The sequence below is a fragment of the Saccostrea echinata genome, unplaced genomic scaffold (genome assembly GCF_033153115.1).
Source record: "Saccostrea echinata isolate AGI-Se365-2 ecotype Australia unplaced genomic scaffold, CSIRO_AGI_Sech_v1 ptg000023l, whole genome shotgun sequence".
Lineage (NCBI taxonomy): Eukaryota > Metazoa > Mollusca > Bivalvia > Ostreida > Ostreidae > Saccostrea > Saccostrea echinata.
Window position 1 is genome coordinate 9,476,475 of NW_026889772.1, and position 17,876 is coordinate 9,494,350.

Sequence of the window (17,876 nt, forward strand, 5' to 3'; positions counted from 1 at the left end):
GGAGCTCCGAGTGCCGACCTGCTCGTTGGAGTTTACGTAGCCTGGTCCCCTGGCTCATCCTTGCCAAGGCAGGAGTGACGCGGAGTACACGAAGCAAAACAGGGACAGGGAACCAGGCTAGAGTTTACGGAGACAGTCGTCATTTTGGACCGCTTCAAATTTTAAAATGCGAATATCTAGAGTTTGGATTTATCAATTTTTAAACAAATTATATATTAAACCTTCTTGGAAATGTCTCTATTAACCCTACTAATATCAAAGAAAAATATTGAAAAACAAAAAAGTTAGAAAATTCATTTTTTTAAATTCGCATCCGGAAACGACCGGAAGTACCGACAACAAACGAAAATTCATGTCCCGGCTAGGATTTATCACGATCTATAATCCCTGAAAGTTTCACATTGATATCTTTTACCGTTCTTGAGATTATCTGCGGACAAAATGTCTTTTTAAATTCAGAAAATGGTCTGTAACTTGGCACCGGAAGTGATTTTCCAAAAAATCTTTCGGATAAAATAACTTCAGATTACAACACATTGTCCCTTTAAATTTCATTGAATTCCATCCAGTAGTCTTTGAGAAATCGCTTGCACAAAATTAGATGGGCGGAAAAATAATAATAATAAGAAACAGTAGAATCACTATAAGGTCTTCCCTGAAAACGGAAGACCTTAATAACCCATTCTTACTTTGTAAATCAATTTGTCGTTTTGATATTTTTCATCGTTTACGGCAGGTTTTTCATATTTTGAAGACCTAAAAACATAAATATTTGCAAAGTGTAATATATATAAATTGTATTTAAAAATATATGTGAAATGATGAAAACTATTCCCTGAATTGACTGTAAAATTTCTGTAATTTGTTGATAGACATATTGTTTTGAACATCAAATAGTATCAAACATTTTTTTCAACTTATTTTTTAGTAAAGATGGTTAAAAAGCATTGGTAATTATAAAGCAGTTTTGTTGCACTCCTGACTGCAGTAAAATTTTAAATTAAAACCATAGAACACAAAAATTCATAAAGTGTTGGCAACATCAAGTGGTTATGAAATTGTGCAATATTTATAGTCCAATACATCATAATTAAAACAGATGAAAGTATTTAAAATTTGCATTTTATCTGGAATAAATCCCTATTCATGCCAAAAAACTAGCTTAAATGTATATTTAGAAGATAAAATATATTTTATTGCATATTTTCCTTTAGAGGACAAACACAGTAACCCACCAAAAAAATTCTACTCATCATTTTTTTCTTTATTTTTATTCTTATTGGATGAATTATAATTCTAACATATTTGTTGCACTCCTGACCAAAAGCATTGGGTCCTTTAAAGTAGAATTGTGAAGTGAAAATTACATAAGAAATTGTTCTGTTGTTTCGGTGAAGTTGAGGTGGAATTACTTGAATTTTATGACAATTTTTTAGTGTGTTTATTTTTAACGTTCATTAAAAAAATCACAAAAAAGATAAAAACGCATCTGAATTGATAAAATTGAAAAAGGAAGGATTTTGACAATAAAACTGTCAATAATTTAGTATTAAATTATACAAAAAGATCATTATTAATTAATGAATACTTCTAAGCATGAATAGAAGTGTTTTTGTCACACAACTTCAATCTTTAAAAAAATATGTTGCACTCCTGACCATAGAAATATAGATCAGAAGTACAGACAGATCCTGTAATTGATAAATATATTTGGTAAAAATGTTCTTTGTGTCTTTATTTTCTAAAATAAAAATCAGAAAATCATATAATGATAATAGTTTTTCATGCTTGGGAGCATAAAACATCAAATGTTGCACTCCTGACATTATTAGGTTTGCACATATACTTGACTCTCATTAATGCTGCTTGTGATTTATATAAAATTTTTAAGTTTTAAAATGTATATCAGTTATTGTTTTACGCTTTGAAAATTCTTTTTTGTCTTAATTTTCTTTCAGAATTTTACAATTGATGTTTTTTGGCAACACTACATTTTTTCTGTTGCACTCCTGACATGGTATAACATTTTTTTAAACACCAGCCATGACCACAACTTGATTAAACAAAAGTTACTACAGTCCATATTTAAAGATCAATACTTTGACTATTATTAGGAAAGTCTTTATTTTCAACATAAAGCATTATTATTTATTTCACAGATCTCCAAAAAATATTGAAATTTCAAAATGTCACAAAAAGGTGTTGCACTCCTGACAATTTTAGCATCATTTTTGGGCATGACTTTTTTGTTAATTGAGATATCAAAGAGATATTTGGCAGGTATTTAGACACTATCTAAAGACATATATTACTGAGACATAGAAATCTTTTTTCATTGCCTGTATTTCAAGTGTGGGTTGATAAATATGCATTTGGTCATTTTTTTTTAATTCACCCCTTTTCACCTTCCTTTTTTCTGAACAGCATGAAATTGTTGATAATAAAATTGGTCAATCAAAAGTGATTTCTTGGAGATAATTGATATCATTTATTCCTACTTGGTGACAAATGATTTCAGTTATTCATGATAAGAAAGAATTGTTTTCAGTTATTACATGTATTTACTTGGAGAGAGGTCATATTAAATATCCTTAATTGAGAAGAAGTTCATTTATTTTCTCTTAGAGAGAAGTGATTTCGTGCAGTTATTCTTACTTTGACAGAGGTGATTTCAAGTATTTTTATGTGAATAGAAGAGATTTTAGGTATTCTTACTTGGACAGACGAGATTTTAAATATTCTTACTTGGACAGAAGTGCTTTAAGATATTCCTTTAGAACCCTTCTCTGTCCTTCCTCCACCAAAGCTGTGTGGAAAACAGGCTTTAAGTGGACAAAATCCACACTGTAGTCATTCCAGGTGGCACATATCACCTCCACAGCATGTGTGCTCTGTTGCCTGTCAAATAAGACTCAGTATAACAATTCTCTACACTTGTCTTTACAGAGAGCTGGCACTTACATTATCTGAACGTTTGGACAGATTATCCAAGGTGAATCTCGACACGTTAATGTTCATGTTGTATCAGGTTGTACATAATGTTTTATTCACAACTTACCAGGTGTGTAATGCTTAAGATTTTGAAGTTGTAGTTTTATATTCAAGATTTACCAGTCAATAGTGGTTTAATGTCACCTTTTTACAGTCAAAGAAATATTTGTGTGTGTGAGGGTGTGTGTGTGTGTGTCTGTGATTGACTCAGATTTCAAACCTGTGTGTAATACTGTAGGTTCCTAAATATACACGAGGAATTAATTATCGCGTAATTACGCGAGAAGCACCATTCGCGAAATAAAATTACCCGCGTTTATTTTTATGATGCTGAAATCAATGTAAAATCCCTTGATCAACCGTCCACTCGCGAATTATTGTTCTCGCGATTTGACATTAAAAAGCCATTTCGCGATAATAAGTACTCGCGAAAAATAAGGAATCTACAGTATTTAAACATTGAATTCTTATTTTTGGATGTCGTCAGTCCTATAACAGCACCTGTCCGTGCCAACATATTATCATATTGCACATTAGCCCTGTAATTTGATAATTTGTCAGAATGAACAGGTTCTGTTACAGGACCAACGACATCCAAAAATAAAAATTCAATACATATAATTTACATTCTCCAATTTTTCTCTCTTCATAATTGTTAATTTCGTTAATCCTTGTTATGAATTTAGCGCCTTTCAGAACTGCTTTGTAAGAGCCGTTGTGACGTGGAAAGTTAAATAGTGCAAATGAATATTGCTCGTGAAAAGAAAGACAATTTAATTTTAAACATACTATTGTTACATTTTCACAATGTTTAATAGGGTAATTGCTTTAAATTAAATTGAGCTAAAACAATATACATTTTGGTGTTCCTAGAGTATTGAAAATGCATATAGTTTCTACTGTGTATTCTAATGTGCAGTGAAAAGGTTTCGCATGTGTTATTGTATAGGGTATTGGATGTTGTAGATTTCCAATTCAAATTTCATAAAGAAAATTAAACTGAATGTGAATATAAATAGATCATGCCTCTTCCTACTACATGGATTTCAATACCCTGTTTTTTAGTGGTTTGTGTAATTTTAAAAGTCAGACAGTGTATATTGATTTCCAAGAAATGAGTTGAAAATGCCTACCATTGTTTGGTCATAAGCTCCTCAAAGCATTTGATGTTTTTGAGGTCAATGAATACTTCTTCCAATATACAATTTGCTCTGCAAAAGTAAAAGATTTGATGAACATGATCAAAGTTTTTTCTTTAAAGTACATGTATATGCTTCTGGAATTATTTTGCAGTAGCGAAGCTACTGTGAGTATAATTCGATTGCAATAAGGTTTTTTTTTTGTTGTTGTTGGTGATGTCATAGCTTTTTTCCCCTGTATATTGTGAGATGGATTACTATTTAAATTCCACATATATACTATACCTTTATGAGCTGAAGTAGATAAAATATAAACCCCTCTCAATACTCTTCTTTCATTATTGTTTGTTTCCTGACATTTTCAATTTTCACTATTACCAATTTTTTAATACTTCGACCATATTAAAGAGAACCTTTCCTGTCAGTAATATTTTGTTACTTCACAAGATAAATAGATGACTTCACATTCTCATAGAGTTGGCATGTAGAGGAAGCGGTGCAAAATAAAAGGATAATAGCTTGATAATGAGGTGAGCATAGCCACTTGATTTTCAACCTATTTATGTTCAAGCCATACTTTCCCTTAGTCTACAAAGCAAATGCTGCAACTTGATCCTTTCTTAACTTTTATATGCAGTCACTATCACTATCAAAGACCATAACTTTTGTTATGTGAATTTTATGTGTATGCATGCTCAGATTGTTTTAACTCTTCCTCACTCTCTACACATAATGGCAATCCTACTTTGTCTTAATACACTCCTAAAGACCCTGCCACAACTCTGCAAAGACCTTTCATGATCAAGCTAGATTTTAAGTCATAGCACAGTCTGCATACAGTGTAAAGGGGGTCTGAATGAGGATGCTTAAATATTAATTTGACTTACTGTTGTCTTGCTAATTTGGGTAATTCTTATGATGATTTCCATTCCCATTCCTGTCTAACTTTGACAACTTATTGTAGCCTCAAGAGGCCATAATTTCAATAAACTTTCAGCTTTTGTTGTTGTAGTCCAGTTATTCTACTAGGATTTTTAAAGGACTCCACCTTACTATTACTAAGTCAATAAATTTCTCCCCTATGACAAATTTAACCCCCCCTTAATTAACCCAGAGTTGTTTTAAATCAAGCAGCATTATTGTTCTGGAAGTTACTGAACATGAAAGTTATAAAGTTAGACTAACAAACTTAAATCAGACCTTTGGCTCAGGTAATCAAATACAAGAGGCCCAAGGGCCTCGAATCACTCTTCTGATAAACTGTACAACCTATCACTTGTATTTGAAGCCTCTAAGTATCCTGTATATTTAGATAAACCCTTGAAATTCCAATTCACACTCTGAGAACCCAAGATGATTCTAAGCCAATTAGTACCTGAGAGTTGATCATCGTGACCTACTTATCACTTGTCATTCTCTGAGGACCCATCAATTAAGTTTGATGATTCTAAGCCAATTAATACCAAAATATTTTTTTAAATTATAACCATAAAATTTTACAAGAAGGTCAAAGTGACCTACTTTCCAGTTGTTGTACTCCAAGGACCCAAGATGCATCAACTGACAAAGTTTGATGATTCTAAGCCAATTAGTACCCAAAATATTTAATTAAAGCCATAAATTTTCAAAAGTAGGTCACGGTGACCTATTTTCAGTTGTTGTACTCCAAGGACCCAAGATACATCAACTGACAAAGTTTGATGATTCAAAGCCAATTACAAAATATTTAATTAAAGCCATAAATTTTCAAAAGTAGGTCACGGTGACTTACTTTTTAGTTGACCTACTCCGAAGACCCAAGATGCATCAACTGACAAGGTTTGATGATTCTAAGCCAATTAGTACCTGAAATATTTAATTATAGTCATATAAATTGAAAAGTAGGTCATGGTGACCTACTTTTCAGTTGACCTTTTTTGAGGACCCAAGATGCATCAACTTACAAAGTTTTATGATCATAGGCCTTAAAATGTCCAAATTATTCCTCTAAAACGCTTTGAAATCAAATGCCTGCAAAGTTCAAAAAGTAGGTCACTGTGACCTACCTTTTAATAAATATGTTTTATGGCCTCAAGATGCATCATCTTACAAGATTTAATGATTCTAAACCTCTCGGTATTCGAATTAATGACCTATATTGTTTTGAAAAAGATTAGCCATAAAGTCCAAAAAGTAGGTCAAGGTGACCTACTTTTTCATTGACAACCTTGGGGACCCAAGATACATTAACTGACAAAGTTTGATGATCATAGGCCTTAAATTGTTCAAAATATGCCTCTAAATCATTTTGAAAAAGAATGGCCGCAAAATTTAAAAAGTAGGTCACTGTGACCTACTTTTGAGTCAACATGATACAAAGTCCTTAGATGCATCAACTGACAAGATTTGATGATCCTAGTCCTTATAGTAAGCAAAATATCAACATTTTAATAAAATGTAATTTTTGGTCAACTTTGAAGTGATCTTGAGACCCTGCCCTTTGCCCCAGGGTAAATCCCCATGCAAATTTTAATCTACAACATATCCTCATCCTTTTGTGTAAGTTTGGTGATAATCTGCCCAGTGGTTCTTGAGAAGAAGATTTTTTAGCAACCAGTACTTTTGTTTCTATTTTCCTAATTATCTCCCCTTGTTTAAGGGTCACAATCCTAGTTTTAGTACAAAAGGAAGCCCTTGGGCCAAGGATACCCTGTGACAAATTTGATAATAATTGGCCAAGGGGTTCTTGAGTTATGCCCCATATTCTAAAAAGTTTACGCACACCGCACAAATGGCCATAGCATTAGCTCTTTGAGCCTTTGGCTCAGAAGAGCTAAACCAGAAGTCTCTGATGAGACTGTAGCTCTACTGGTCTGTTTGTATAACAAAAGAAAAGTAGCACTTGGATTTGAAACATTGCAACATGCAACAATAAATAGAATTATGTATCTTAATGTAGTCTACTTTTGTGACAAGTTATATTGAAATCAAATGAAAACTAGGAGTAGTAGCGTTTTGAAAGTATTTCACGGAAATTTCTATTTTTAGTACCGGTAACCATGACAACACCACTCACCCAAATAAAAAAAAACAGAAATACATATTATGTATCGTAGTGTATTCTAACTGTGTGCCAAATTAGATTGAAATCAGACCAAAATTGTAGGAGGAGTAACGTTTTAAAGGAATTTCGCAGAAATTTCTATTTTAAGTAACCATGGCAACACTGTTCATCGAATTCAAAAAGCAATGCAATAAATTATGTATCTTAGTATAGTCTTCTTGTATGCCTAATTATATTAGAAGCAGACTAAAACTGTAGCAGGAGTAGTGTTTTAAAGGAATTTCACAGAAATTTCTATTTTTAGTAACCATGGCAACACCGTCCATCGAAATCAAAAACCGATGCACTAAATTATGTATCTTAGTGTAGTCTACTTGTGTGCCAAGTTGTATTGAAATCGGACCAAAACTGTAGGAGGAGTAACGTTTTAAAGGAATTTCACAGAAATTTCTATTTTTAGTAACCATGGCAACACCGTCCATCAAAATCAAAAACCGATGCAATAAATTATGTATCTTAGTGTAGTATACTTGTGTGCCAAGTTATATTGAAATGGGACCAAAACTGTAGGAGGAGTAGCGTTTTAAAGAAATTTCACAGAAATTTCTATTTTTAGTAACCATGGCAACACCGTCCATCGAAATCAAAAACCGATGCACTAAATTATGTATCTTAGTGTAGTCTACTTGTGTGCCAAGTTATATTGAAATGGGACCAAAACTGTAGGAGGAGTAGCATTTTAAAGGAATTTCACAGAAATTTCTATTTTTAGTAACCATGGCAACACGGTCCATCGAAATCAAAAACCGATGCACTAAATTATGTATCTTAGTGTAGTCTACTTGTGTGCCAAGTTATATTGAAATCGGACCAAAACTGTAGGAGGAGTAGCGTTTTAAAGGAATTTCACAGAAATTTCTATTTTTAGTGACCATGGCAACACCGTCCATCGAAATCAAAAACCGATGCACTAAATTATGTATCTTAGTGTAGTCTACTTGTGTGCCAAGTTATATTGAAATGGGACCAAAACTGTAGGAGGAGTAGCGTTTTAAAGGAATTTCACAGAAATTTCTATTTTTAGTAACCATGGCAACACCGTCCATCGAAATCAAAAACCGATGCACTAAATTATGTATCTTAGTGTAGTCTACTTGTGTGCCAAGTTATATTGAAATCGGACCAAAACTGTAGGAGGAGTAGCGTTTTAAAGGAATTTCACAGAAATTTCTATTTTTAGTAACCACGGCAACACCGTCCATCGAAATCAAAAACCGATGCACTAAATTATGTATCTTAGTGTAGTCTACTTGTGTGCCAAGTTATATTGAAATCGGACCATAACTGTAGGAGGAGTAGCGTTTTGAAAAATTGTTTACAGACAGACGGACAGACAGACAGACAGACAGACAGACGGACGGACGACGGACACCTTACTATCGCATAAGCTCTTCTGGTCTCTGACCAGTAGAGCTAAAAACCTACCCAAAACTTCCTATTCTGTTGAACTCGTCGGTGAGTGTCTGGAATCGGTCCTTTCTGATGTAGATGAGCTCATCCTTGTTGTCGAGCTCCTCCTTCAGGTATCGCTTCCTCAGCTGTGTCATGTATTCTCCAAACGCAATACAGTTATTTGTATTTGCAATCTACAAATAGGAATGTCGTGTAATCTTTGTAATCTACTGTAAAATAATATATTTCCGTGGGGTTAATTTTTTTGTGGTTTAAGGATTTGAGGGGATTTGATGTTGTGGATGAAGAATCGTGTAGTTATACATAGAAAATATTGCATTTCTTAGTGAACATGAATGTGTGGGTCTCTTCCTACCTCAAAAAGAACGAAAATTAAACCCCTCAAAAAATTACTGATTTCAAAGTATTGTCCTGTTCACATTGAGATTTCAATCCAAATTAAATGTAACTTATTGCATATTGAATGTGCATTAATTGTGTTCACTGGCATTTAATGCAAATTAGTTTAATTTTAATTACATGACTTCCTCTGAACTCTAAGCAAAGCTAATGCAAATTAAATTTCATGCATGTGTAATGGTAAAATTAAGACACATGCCACATGTTGGATAAGATATAGGTCTTTACACTTTTTATTAGTGAAAAACTAACTATAATAATAACTAAAATTATGTACAGATACAGCATAAGGTGACAAAATTTGCAAATGAGGTCATCATAGCATTACTACATGTATCATCAAAATTTTTTAATGCGCATTAGTTTACTTTGCATTAACTATTGTTTGAATGCTATTTAATTTACATGAGTTTGATTAATTTGCATTGTTTTACTTCACAAAAATTTTCATGGAAGTTAAAATTTAATGAACACTCCTGTGAACAGGGCATATATATGGAAAAAAATATCACATACTTTTCAATGGCAATTTTAAGTTAATTCTATGATTATTAGTTCAACTGTCCTTTCATTTCCAGGAACATTGTCTTTTTAATAACTATCATTGATATTAGATATTTTTGTCAAACTACTCAAGAAAACTTGTATATTTATCTAAACATAAATTTTAACTTCAATTACAGATTTAGGTATAATGATATATATACATGTAGCTATATTTCCATTCAGATTTTCTTTCTAAGCATACCATGTAATGCAGGAAGAACTTGGGTACACTTCGGTCCTGTAGATGTCTTTCCTTATAGCTTTGAATGGCACCTAGCAGATAGAAGAGAATATATTCACATAAAATTCTCATATTGATATCTTTTTCTTTCTATTAATAAGTTCATACAATAAAACAAATGCAGTATTATTATTGTAGTCAATAGATGTACCATAAAACTGATCTTTTGAGAATAGGAAAAAAAAAACAAAAAAAACAAGAGGCCCATGGGCCACAACACTCACTTGAGTCCCCTAGGCCTTGACCCTCCTGTTCTTAATCATGAGATTTAATTTTTATTCCCATGAAAAATTCTTGCCTAATATTGTGGCCCCACCCTAGCCCCAAAGTATCATGACATAACATTACTTGAACCATCATATCCTTAGAATGCTTTCATGTCATCACAACTAACATTACTTTCCTCTTCTGCAGAAGAACTAAACATGCACAAGGTGAAAAATTGCTCCCTGATTTTAGATTTTAAAACATTTTTTCCCATGTAAAACATTGTTCTCTAGTTTTGGCCCCACCCTTCCCCCGGGTTCAAGATTTGTACAAATTTGACTCTGCACTATATCAGGAAGCTTCCAAATAATTTTCCCATTTCTGACTCAGTGGTTTTAGAGAAGATTTTTAAATGAGCATACTTAATTTTCACTATTTGTTAATCATCTTGAAGGAGGGCATAACCCTTCATTGAAACAAACTTGAATGTCCTTCATCCAAGGATGCCTTGTGGCCAGTTTGGTTGAATTTAACTAGGTGGTTCTTGAGATGAAGATAAAATTGGAGATGACAAAGATGATAATGCCAATAAACAGTGGACAAATCTAAATTAGACAAGAGGCCCATGGGCCCATTGCCCAACTGACCACTGTGGCTAGGAAAAAAGTAAAATCAGTTCAGTATTGAAAAATTTAAATGCATAAGTGGTCCCAACTTAAATATATGCAAATGACAGGAAGTAGCTAAATACATGTGGTCCCTATGACAAACAGAAGGACTGATCTATGACAAACACTATATGCCCTGGTCATATCCATGGCATGATATAAATATTTTTCAAGCCATTGATTAGCAATTTTCATACAAATAGCATTGTCTTAAAGACAATGCTATTTGTATGAAAATTGCTAATCAAAAAGTGAATTTCTTTGTGCTTTCTATATTAATATTTCTTCACTTAGGGCATTTATGTTAGTTTAAGAGTTGTTGTAAAATGTGTTTTATAAATAAAAAATTAATCTCATTACAATGTGTATTGGTAATGATCCTCTAATAAAACTAATGTCCAAATAACTGTATCTCACTTCCATTCTCAATGACCATGTAGTGTAGAGCAGCGCTGCGAAAATTCCATTGGCATCGAAAGCAAGTTTTTTGACTTGCCTAGATAGCCGAGCGGTCTAGCGCGCTGTACCTATACTGCTAGGAGACAGATTCCATAGGTCGAGAGTTCAACCCCGGGCTGGGGCGGAAGTGGGTATCCTTATAAAAGTGAATTTCTTTGTGCTTTCTATATATATATATATATCTACTCAACAATTCTCCATCCACGAAATTTAATCCCCAAGAACCAATATTTTTTCCTCAAACCACAAAAATTTGATGGCATGAAAATATGTGATTTTACAGTAGTCAAAAAAAGTTTTGATTATTGACCTTGACCTCTAGCCAAGTGACCCCATAATAAGTACTAGATGTTTTCTTCTAAACAATCTCCCATCTATATAGTAAATATGAAGCCTGTAGATTGTAAAATACTCTAGTTATAAAGTCATTAAATACTTTTGACTGACAGATGACCTTGTAGATTACTACAGGACACCCTTATCTTGATGAGGGATACTAACTATGGTACATCTACTGACATTTGACCATCATATTAAACTATATCCAGTAGACAGTTAATAACAATCCAACTATATTTACAGATGTATTATAAAACTATATCCAGTAGACAGTTTATAACAATCCAACTATATTTACAGATGTATTATAAAACTATATCCAGTAGACAGTTTATAACAATCCAACTATATTTACAGATGTATTATAAAACTATATCCAGTAGACAGTTAATAACAATCCAACTATATTTACAGATGTATTATAAAACTATATCCAGTAGACAGTTTATAACAATCCAACTATATTTACAGATGTATTATAAAACTATATCCAGTAGACAGTTAATAACAATCCAACTATATTTACAGATGTATTATAAAACTATATCCAGTAGACAGTTTATAACAATCCAACTATATTTACAGATGTATTATAAAACTTTTTTCACTTCTTAAAAAAAATATTTTGAAGTACCTTTTATCTTGGACCTACCCTTGTATTCCTTGGCATAGTGTGCTAGTTCATCTGTAAATAATTCTATTACTTTTTTAACCATATCTTCTCCTATCATTTGGGCAACTTGAAGCTAAAAAAAATAATAGAATATAGAGAAAAAACTTGTTTGTGATATTTAATTTGTAATTGCATTCTGGAAGACTGGCAACTTTGTACTTTAATGAGAAACATAAAAAAGGCTGATTTTTCTCCTCTGAGATTAATCCTGAAATATCCTTAATAATTAAAATCATAGTTTCTTTGTCATCACCAAAATTTTTGACAAAAAGAGTAAAACAGTTATTTTTTTCTAACAGTAATTATTTTTTAAAATCTTATTGTCTGTATTTATAGATCTGGGACATAGTTACATTTATAATTTAGTGAAATCAAGCATTTTGTGTGAAATGTTGATTATGGTATGAAGCAACTGAATTCTGTGGGAAAATGTGGTGTAAATTAATGCAAATACTGTAAAGATCATTACAGGTAAGATCTCCATAATCGTTAAGTCAAACATAGATAATCAAAGATTATGAAGCTAATCTCCAGGAATGTTATCTATAAGTAAGGCATATCTCACCAAATTTTTCTTGTTAGTGTGAATGATGAAATTAATATCCACACAAGTTTTGTCTAGTTATGACTTAAAGTTACTTGGGATTGTACCTGCTTCAAAAACTTACTCATCCAGAAAATGTAAGTCTATCCTTGGATGCATCATCCATACAAGTTTATTCATAAAAAGTCAAATAATTATTTGGGAATGGACCTGCTCTACATGTATAAACCTGGTCTCTAATCCTGAAAATGTAGGCCAGATCTAGCATGTGAAGCAAGTCTATTACTCTCCATCCTTAAATGCATCATCCATGCAAGATTGGTCCAAGAAAGGATTAATAGTCACTCATCTGAAAAATGTAGGTCAGATGCAGCAATCTCTAGATGCATTATCCAAGCAAGTTTGGTCTAGGTAAGACTTACAGTTACTAGGTAGATCTGTAATAGACCTGCTCCAAAAACCTTAACCTATACACAGAAAATGTAGGCCAGATCAAGCATCCAAAGCAAGTCTGGTAGTGTCCACCCCTAGATGCATCTTCCATGCAAGTTTGGTCCAATTAGGGATTATAGTTACATGTACAATGTACTTGGGAATGAACTTGCTCCTAAAACTTTAACCAGGATGCCAACACCAACACTGAGGATAAGGCATAAGCTCATCTGGCTCGAGGGCCATAACACTTAGATGAGCTCACTTTTTGATCTCACTCTCACTTTTACAAAAGAATTGATAGTGGAAAAGTGAGACTGAGATACAAAGTGAGCTCAGCTAAGTTTTATTAATTTGCCTTGGAGCCTCAACTTCGTTGAGCTAAAAATAAATAAATTTCATTCTTAAATGACATCTCTCTGAGAAATAAATAAAATCAGCATTGATATCATATGATACTATCAAATCCATGTGAAATATTTATACAAACTAACAACTACTCCCAGTACTAAATATAAACTAACAACTACTCCCAGTACTTCTGGGACGGTCTTACATTCTGCTCCATCATCTGGAATATGATGACAGGGAGGGAGGTTGAATAATATCCATCTCCATCAGCGTCTGGATGTTCATCACGATACCAGTCCTGAAATCAAGCATTAAATTATCTATTGACAATTTACTCCACCTATACAATCTATAACAAAGAAACAAGAGACCCAAGGGCCTTAACGGTCACCTGAGTATAATACAACAATTTAGAAGTTAAATACACTGACAGATGAAGCTTTGTTGCCCTAAAGCAAGAGAAGTAGGAAGATCAGGATCAACAAAATAATTAGTCTAGTATTCAGTATCAACTCATAAATTAAGTTCTAATATGTCCCCCACTTAACACTATCACCATGCAGACTATTAACAAACTATTAGTGCTTCTGTACTATTTTTAAACCCATATTAATACCTCTAGCATTGACCCCTCTTATGGTCTTTGAAGAACTTTTAATAAGATAAGTTATTTTTGTCTCATTTTTATTTATCTATTACTTACAGGTCTACCTGATTATTAAAACTAAGAAAGTACTTTTTTAATTATACGATAAACATTCTTGCATAATTATCTTATTCTATTAACCTTTCAAATACATTATTTACAGTGATTGATTATCAAAGGTGAATGGAAAAGGGGAATAACTTCTCTCAGTAGAATACAAGTTAATAGAGCCCTGCCCAAGACCAGAATGCTTAGACGAATGGTCCAGATGTTTAAAAATCTGGTAGAAATATGCTTACTCATATCATTTAAACTTTTACTCAGTTTGCCTCCGATATGCCCAGAAGCAGAGAAGAATATCACAGGTACAATGCATTTTCACTACAGATTCAACAAAGCCTTACCCTAACACCAGAACCCAAGACCAAGGGTCAAGAAATTTACAGATTTGGAAGAGTTACCCTCATCATCATAACTATGGACTTCAAAGAATTAACACTTTTCCACTATATTATCAAAAGCCCCCCCCCCCCCCCCCCCCCCCCCGTTATGCCAGAACCCTGACCCTAGGACCACAAGATTTAAAAATTCTGTTTGAAGCTCCCATTTTCATCATAGCTAAGCAATTTATTTATCAGCTCAACACTAAGGAGCAGACAGGATTAGTTAATGATTAATTAATAGAATTAATGCTTTTTCACTATATAATCCCCCCCCCCCCCCCCGGTCCTCAAGAACCCCAAAAACTGAGGCCATATATTTAAATATTTTGAAAGAGGCATCCTTGTTTATCATAATCATGCACTTAGTTTGTTTAAATAATCTCCAGTAGCAGAGAAGAAGATTTTCAAAGAATCAATGCATTTTCACTATATAATCAATAGAGTCCCACCCTAACACCAGAACAACTGACCCTGGGGCCATGAAATTCACAATTTTTCAAAAGGCATCCTTATGCATCATAACCATGCACTTAGTTTGTTTAAATAGTCTCCAGTAGCAGAGAAGAAGATTTTCAAAGAATTAAAGCATTTTCACTATACATGTATAATCAATAGAGCCCTGCCCTAACACCAGAACCCCTGACCCAGGGGCCATGGCTTTCACAATTCTGGAAGAGGCCTACCTCCTCATCATAACTATGTACTTAGTTTATCACCTTAATACCCAGGAGCAGAGGAGAAGATTTTCAAAGAATTAATGCATTTTCACTATATAGTTGATAGAGCCCCGCCCTAACACCAGAACCCCTGACCCTGGGGCCATGAAATTCACAATTTTGGAAAAGGTACTCTTGCTCATCATAACTATGTACTTAGTTACTTTATTAAATATCCAGAAGCAGAGAAGAAGATTTTCAAAGAATTAATGCATTTTCACTATGTAATCAATAGAGCTCCGCCCTAACACCAGAACCCCTGACCCTGGGGCCATGAATTTCACAATTTTGGAAGAGGCACTCTTGCTCATCATAACTATGTACTTAGTTCCTTTATTTAATACCCAGGAGCAGAGAAGAAGATTTTCAAAGAATTAATGCATTTTCACTATATAATCAATAGAGCCCCGCCCTAACACCAGAACTATATAGCCCAACCCTGGGGCCAGAACCCCTGACCCTGGGGCCATGAATTTCACAATTTTGGTAGAGGGCTCAATGCTTATTACAATGATGCCAACAGTTTGACTGCTTGATGTTCAGGAGTAAAGAAGAAGATTTTTAAAGATTGCATTATTTTTGGTGGTTTTAGCCCCACTCCGGGGGGGCAGGGACCATGAAATTCACAATTATTGTTCCCCTTCACTCGTAGATGCTATATACCAAATTTGGTTGAAATTGGTTGAGCGGTTCTAGAGAAGAAGTTAAAAATGTTCAAAAGTTAACGCACGACGGACGACGACGGACGAAAACAGATAGCAATAGGTCACCTGAGTGACTCAGGTGACCTAAAAACTATTTGGTGGTCTTTTTTCAACCATCATTCACCTATGTAGTAATGTATATAAATCATTAGTTTATTGCTTAATGTGCCTTAATTATCATGGCCTTGCTAAATCTCAATGACAGATTATCATTTAAACATATTGTATATACAGAGTGAGAATTGTGAAAATTTTCTAAAGCTTTCAGAGTGTACTGAAGTACTGAATGAAAAAACAATAAGAGACCCAAGGGCCTTAACAGTCACCTGAGTATAATACAACACTGTAAAGTATCCACAGAAGTAACAAGAGGCCCATGGGCCACATCGCTCACCTGAGCACATTGGCTAGGCAAAAGCACAAATCAGTTCAGTATTGAAAAGATTACCTGGGGGTGGGGGGGGGGGCTTGAATTTTAAATTACCTGATGATGCTTCCATGTCAATATAACAAATGGCTTTATTGTACTTGAGAATTCGAAGATTTTAAAAAAAAATTTTCCCATATATTCCTTTGTAAAAATTTGATCCTCCATTGTGGCTCCTCCCTATCACAGGGGTCATCATTTGAACTTGAATCTACACTACCTGAGGATGCTTCCATATCAATATGACTAAACATAGCTTTCCTGTTCTTGAGAAGAAATATTTTTTCTATATGTTCTTATGTAAAACTTCCAATCCCCCAATGGGCCCCATCCAACCCCTGGGGGTCATCATTTGAAAAAAATTGAATCTACACTACCTGAGGATGCTTCCATATCAAAATGACTAATCATGGTTTGCAGTTCTTCAGAAGATGATATTTTCCTATATATTTCTATTTAAGACTTTGATCCTCCATTGTGGCCCCATCCTACCCACGGGGGTCATGATTTGAACAAAATAGAATCTACACTACCTGAGGATGCTTCCATATAAATATGATCAATCAGGGCTTTGCTGTTCCTGAGAAGAAGATTTTTAAAATTTTTCCTATACATTTCTATGTAAGACTTTGATCCTCCATTGTGGCCCTGCCCTATCCCCGGGGGTCATGATTTGAATAAATTTGAATCTACACTACCTGAGGATGCTTCCATATAAATATGAACAATCTGGACTTTGCTGTTCCTGAGAAGAAGATTTTTCCTATATGTTTCTATGTACAACTTTGATAGTCCATTGTGGCCACACCCTACCCCCGGGGGTCGTGATTTGAACAAACTTGAATCTACACTACCTGAGGATGCTTCCATATAAATATGACTCATCATGACTTTGTTGTTCATGAGAAGAAGATTTTTAAAGATTTTTTCCTATATATTTCTATGTAAAACTTTGATCCTCCATTGTGGCCATGCCCTACCCCCAGGGGTCATGGTTTGAACAAACTTGAATGTGCATTATCTGAGGATGCTTCCATATAAATATGACTCATCATGGCTTTGCTGTTCATGAGAAGAAGATTTTTTAAGATTCTTCCTATATATTTCTATGTAAAACTTTGATCCTCCATTATGGCCCCGCCCTACCCCCTGGGGTCATGATTTTAATAAACTTAAATCTACACTACCTGAAGATGCTTCCATATATATATGACTCATCATGACTTTGCTGTTCTTGAGAAGAAGATTTTTAAAGATTTTTCCTATATATTTCTATGTAAAACTTTGATCCTCCATTGTGGCCCCCGCCCTACCCCCTGGGGTCATGATTTTAATAAACTTGAATCTACACTACCTGAAGATGCTTCCATATAAATATGACTCATCATGGCTTTGCTGTTCTTGAGAAGAAGATTTTTAAAGATTTTTCCTATAT

The 17,876-nt window shown here is 33.9% G+C and overlaps 1 protein-coding gene across 2 annotated transcripts in view; it reads right to left on the reverse strand.

Annotated features, from left to right (window-relative positions):
- The window catches only part of LOC133191161 (exocyst complex component 3-like), a 70,333-nt gene that overhangs the window by 14,834 nt on the left and 37,623 nt on the right, over nt 1–17,876 (reverse strand). For both annotated transcript variants that reach the window (XM_061326871.1, XM_061326870.1), the window contains exons 15-20: nt 13,711–13,803; nt 12,158–12,251; nt 9,794–9,864; nt 8,659–8,819; nt 4,125–4,202; nt 2,746–2,898 (exon numbers count right to left, since the gene is read on the reverse strand). In XM_061326871.1, the coding sequence (XP_061182855.1) occupies nt 2,746–2,898; nt 4,125–4,202; nt 8,659–8,819; nt 9,794–9,864; nt 12,158–12,251; nt 13,711–13,803 (650 nt within the window). The remainder of the gene's footprint in view (nt 1–2,745; nt 2,899–4,124; nt 4,203–8,658; nt 8,820–9,793; nt 9,865–12,157; nt 12,252–13,710; nt 13,804–17,876) is intronic.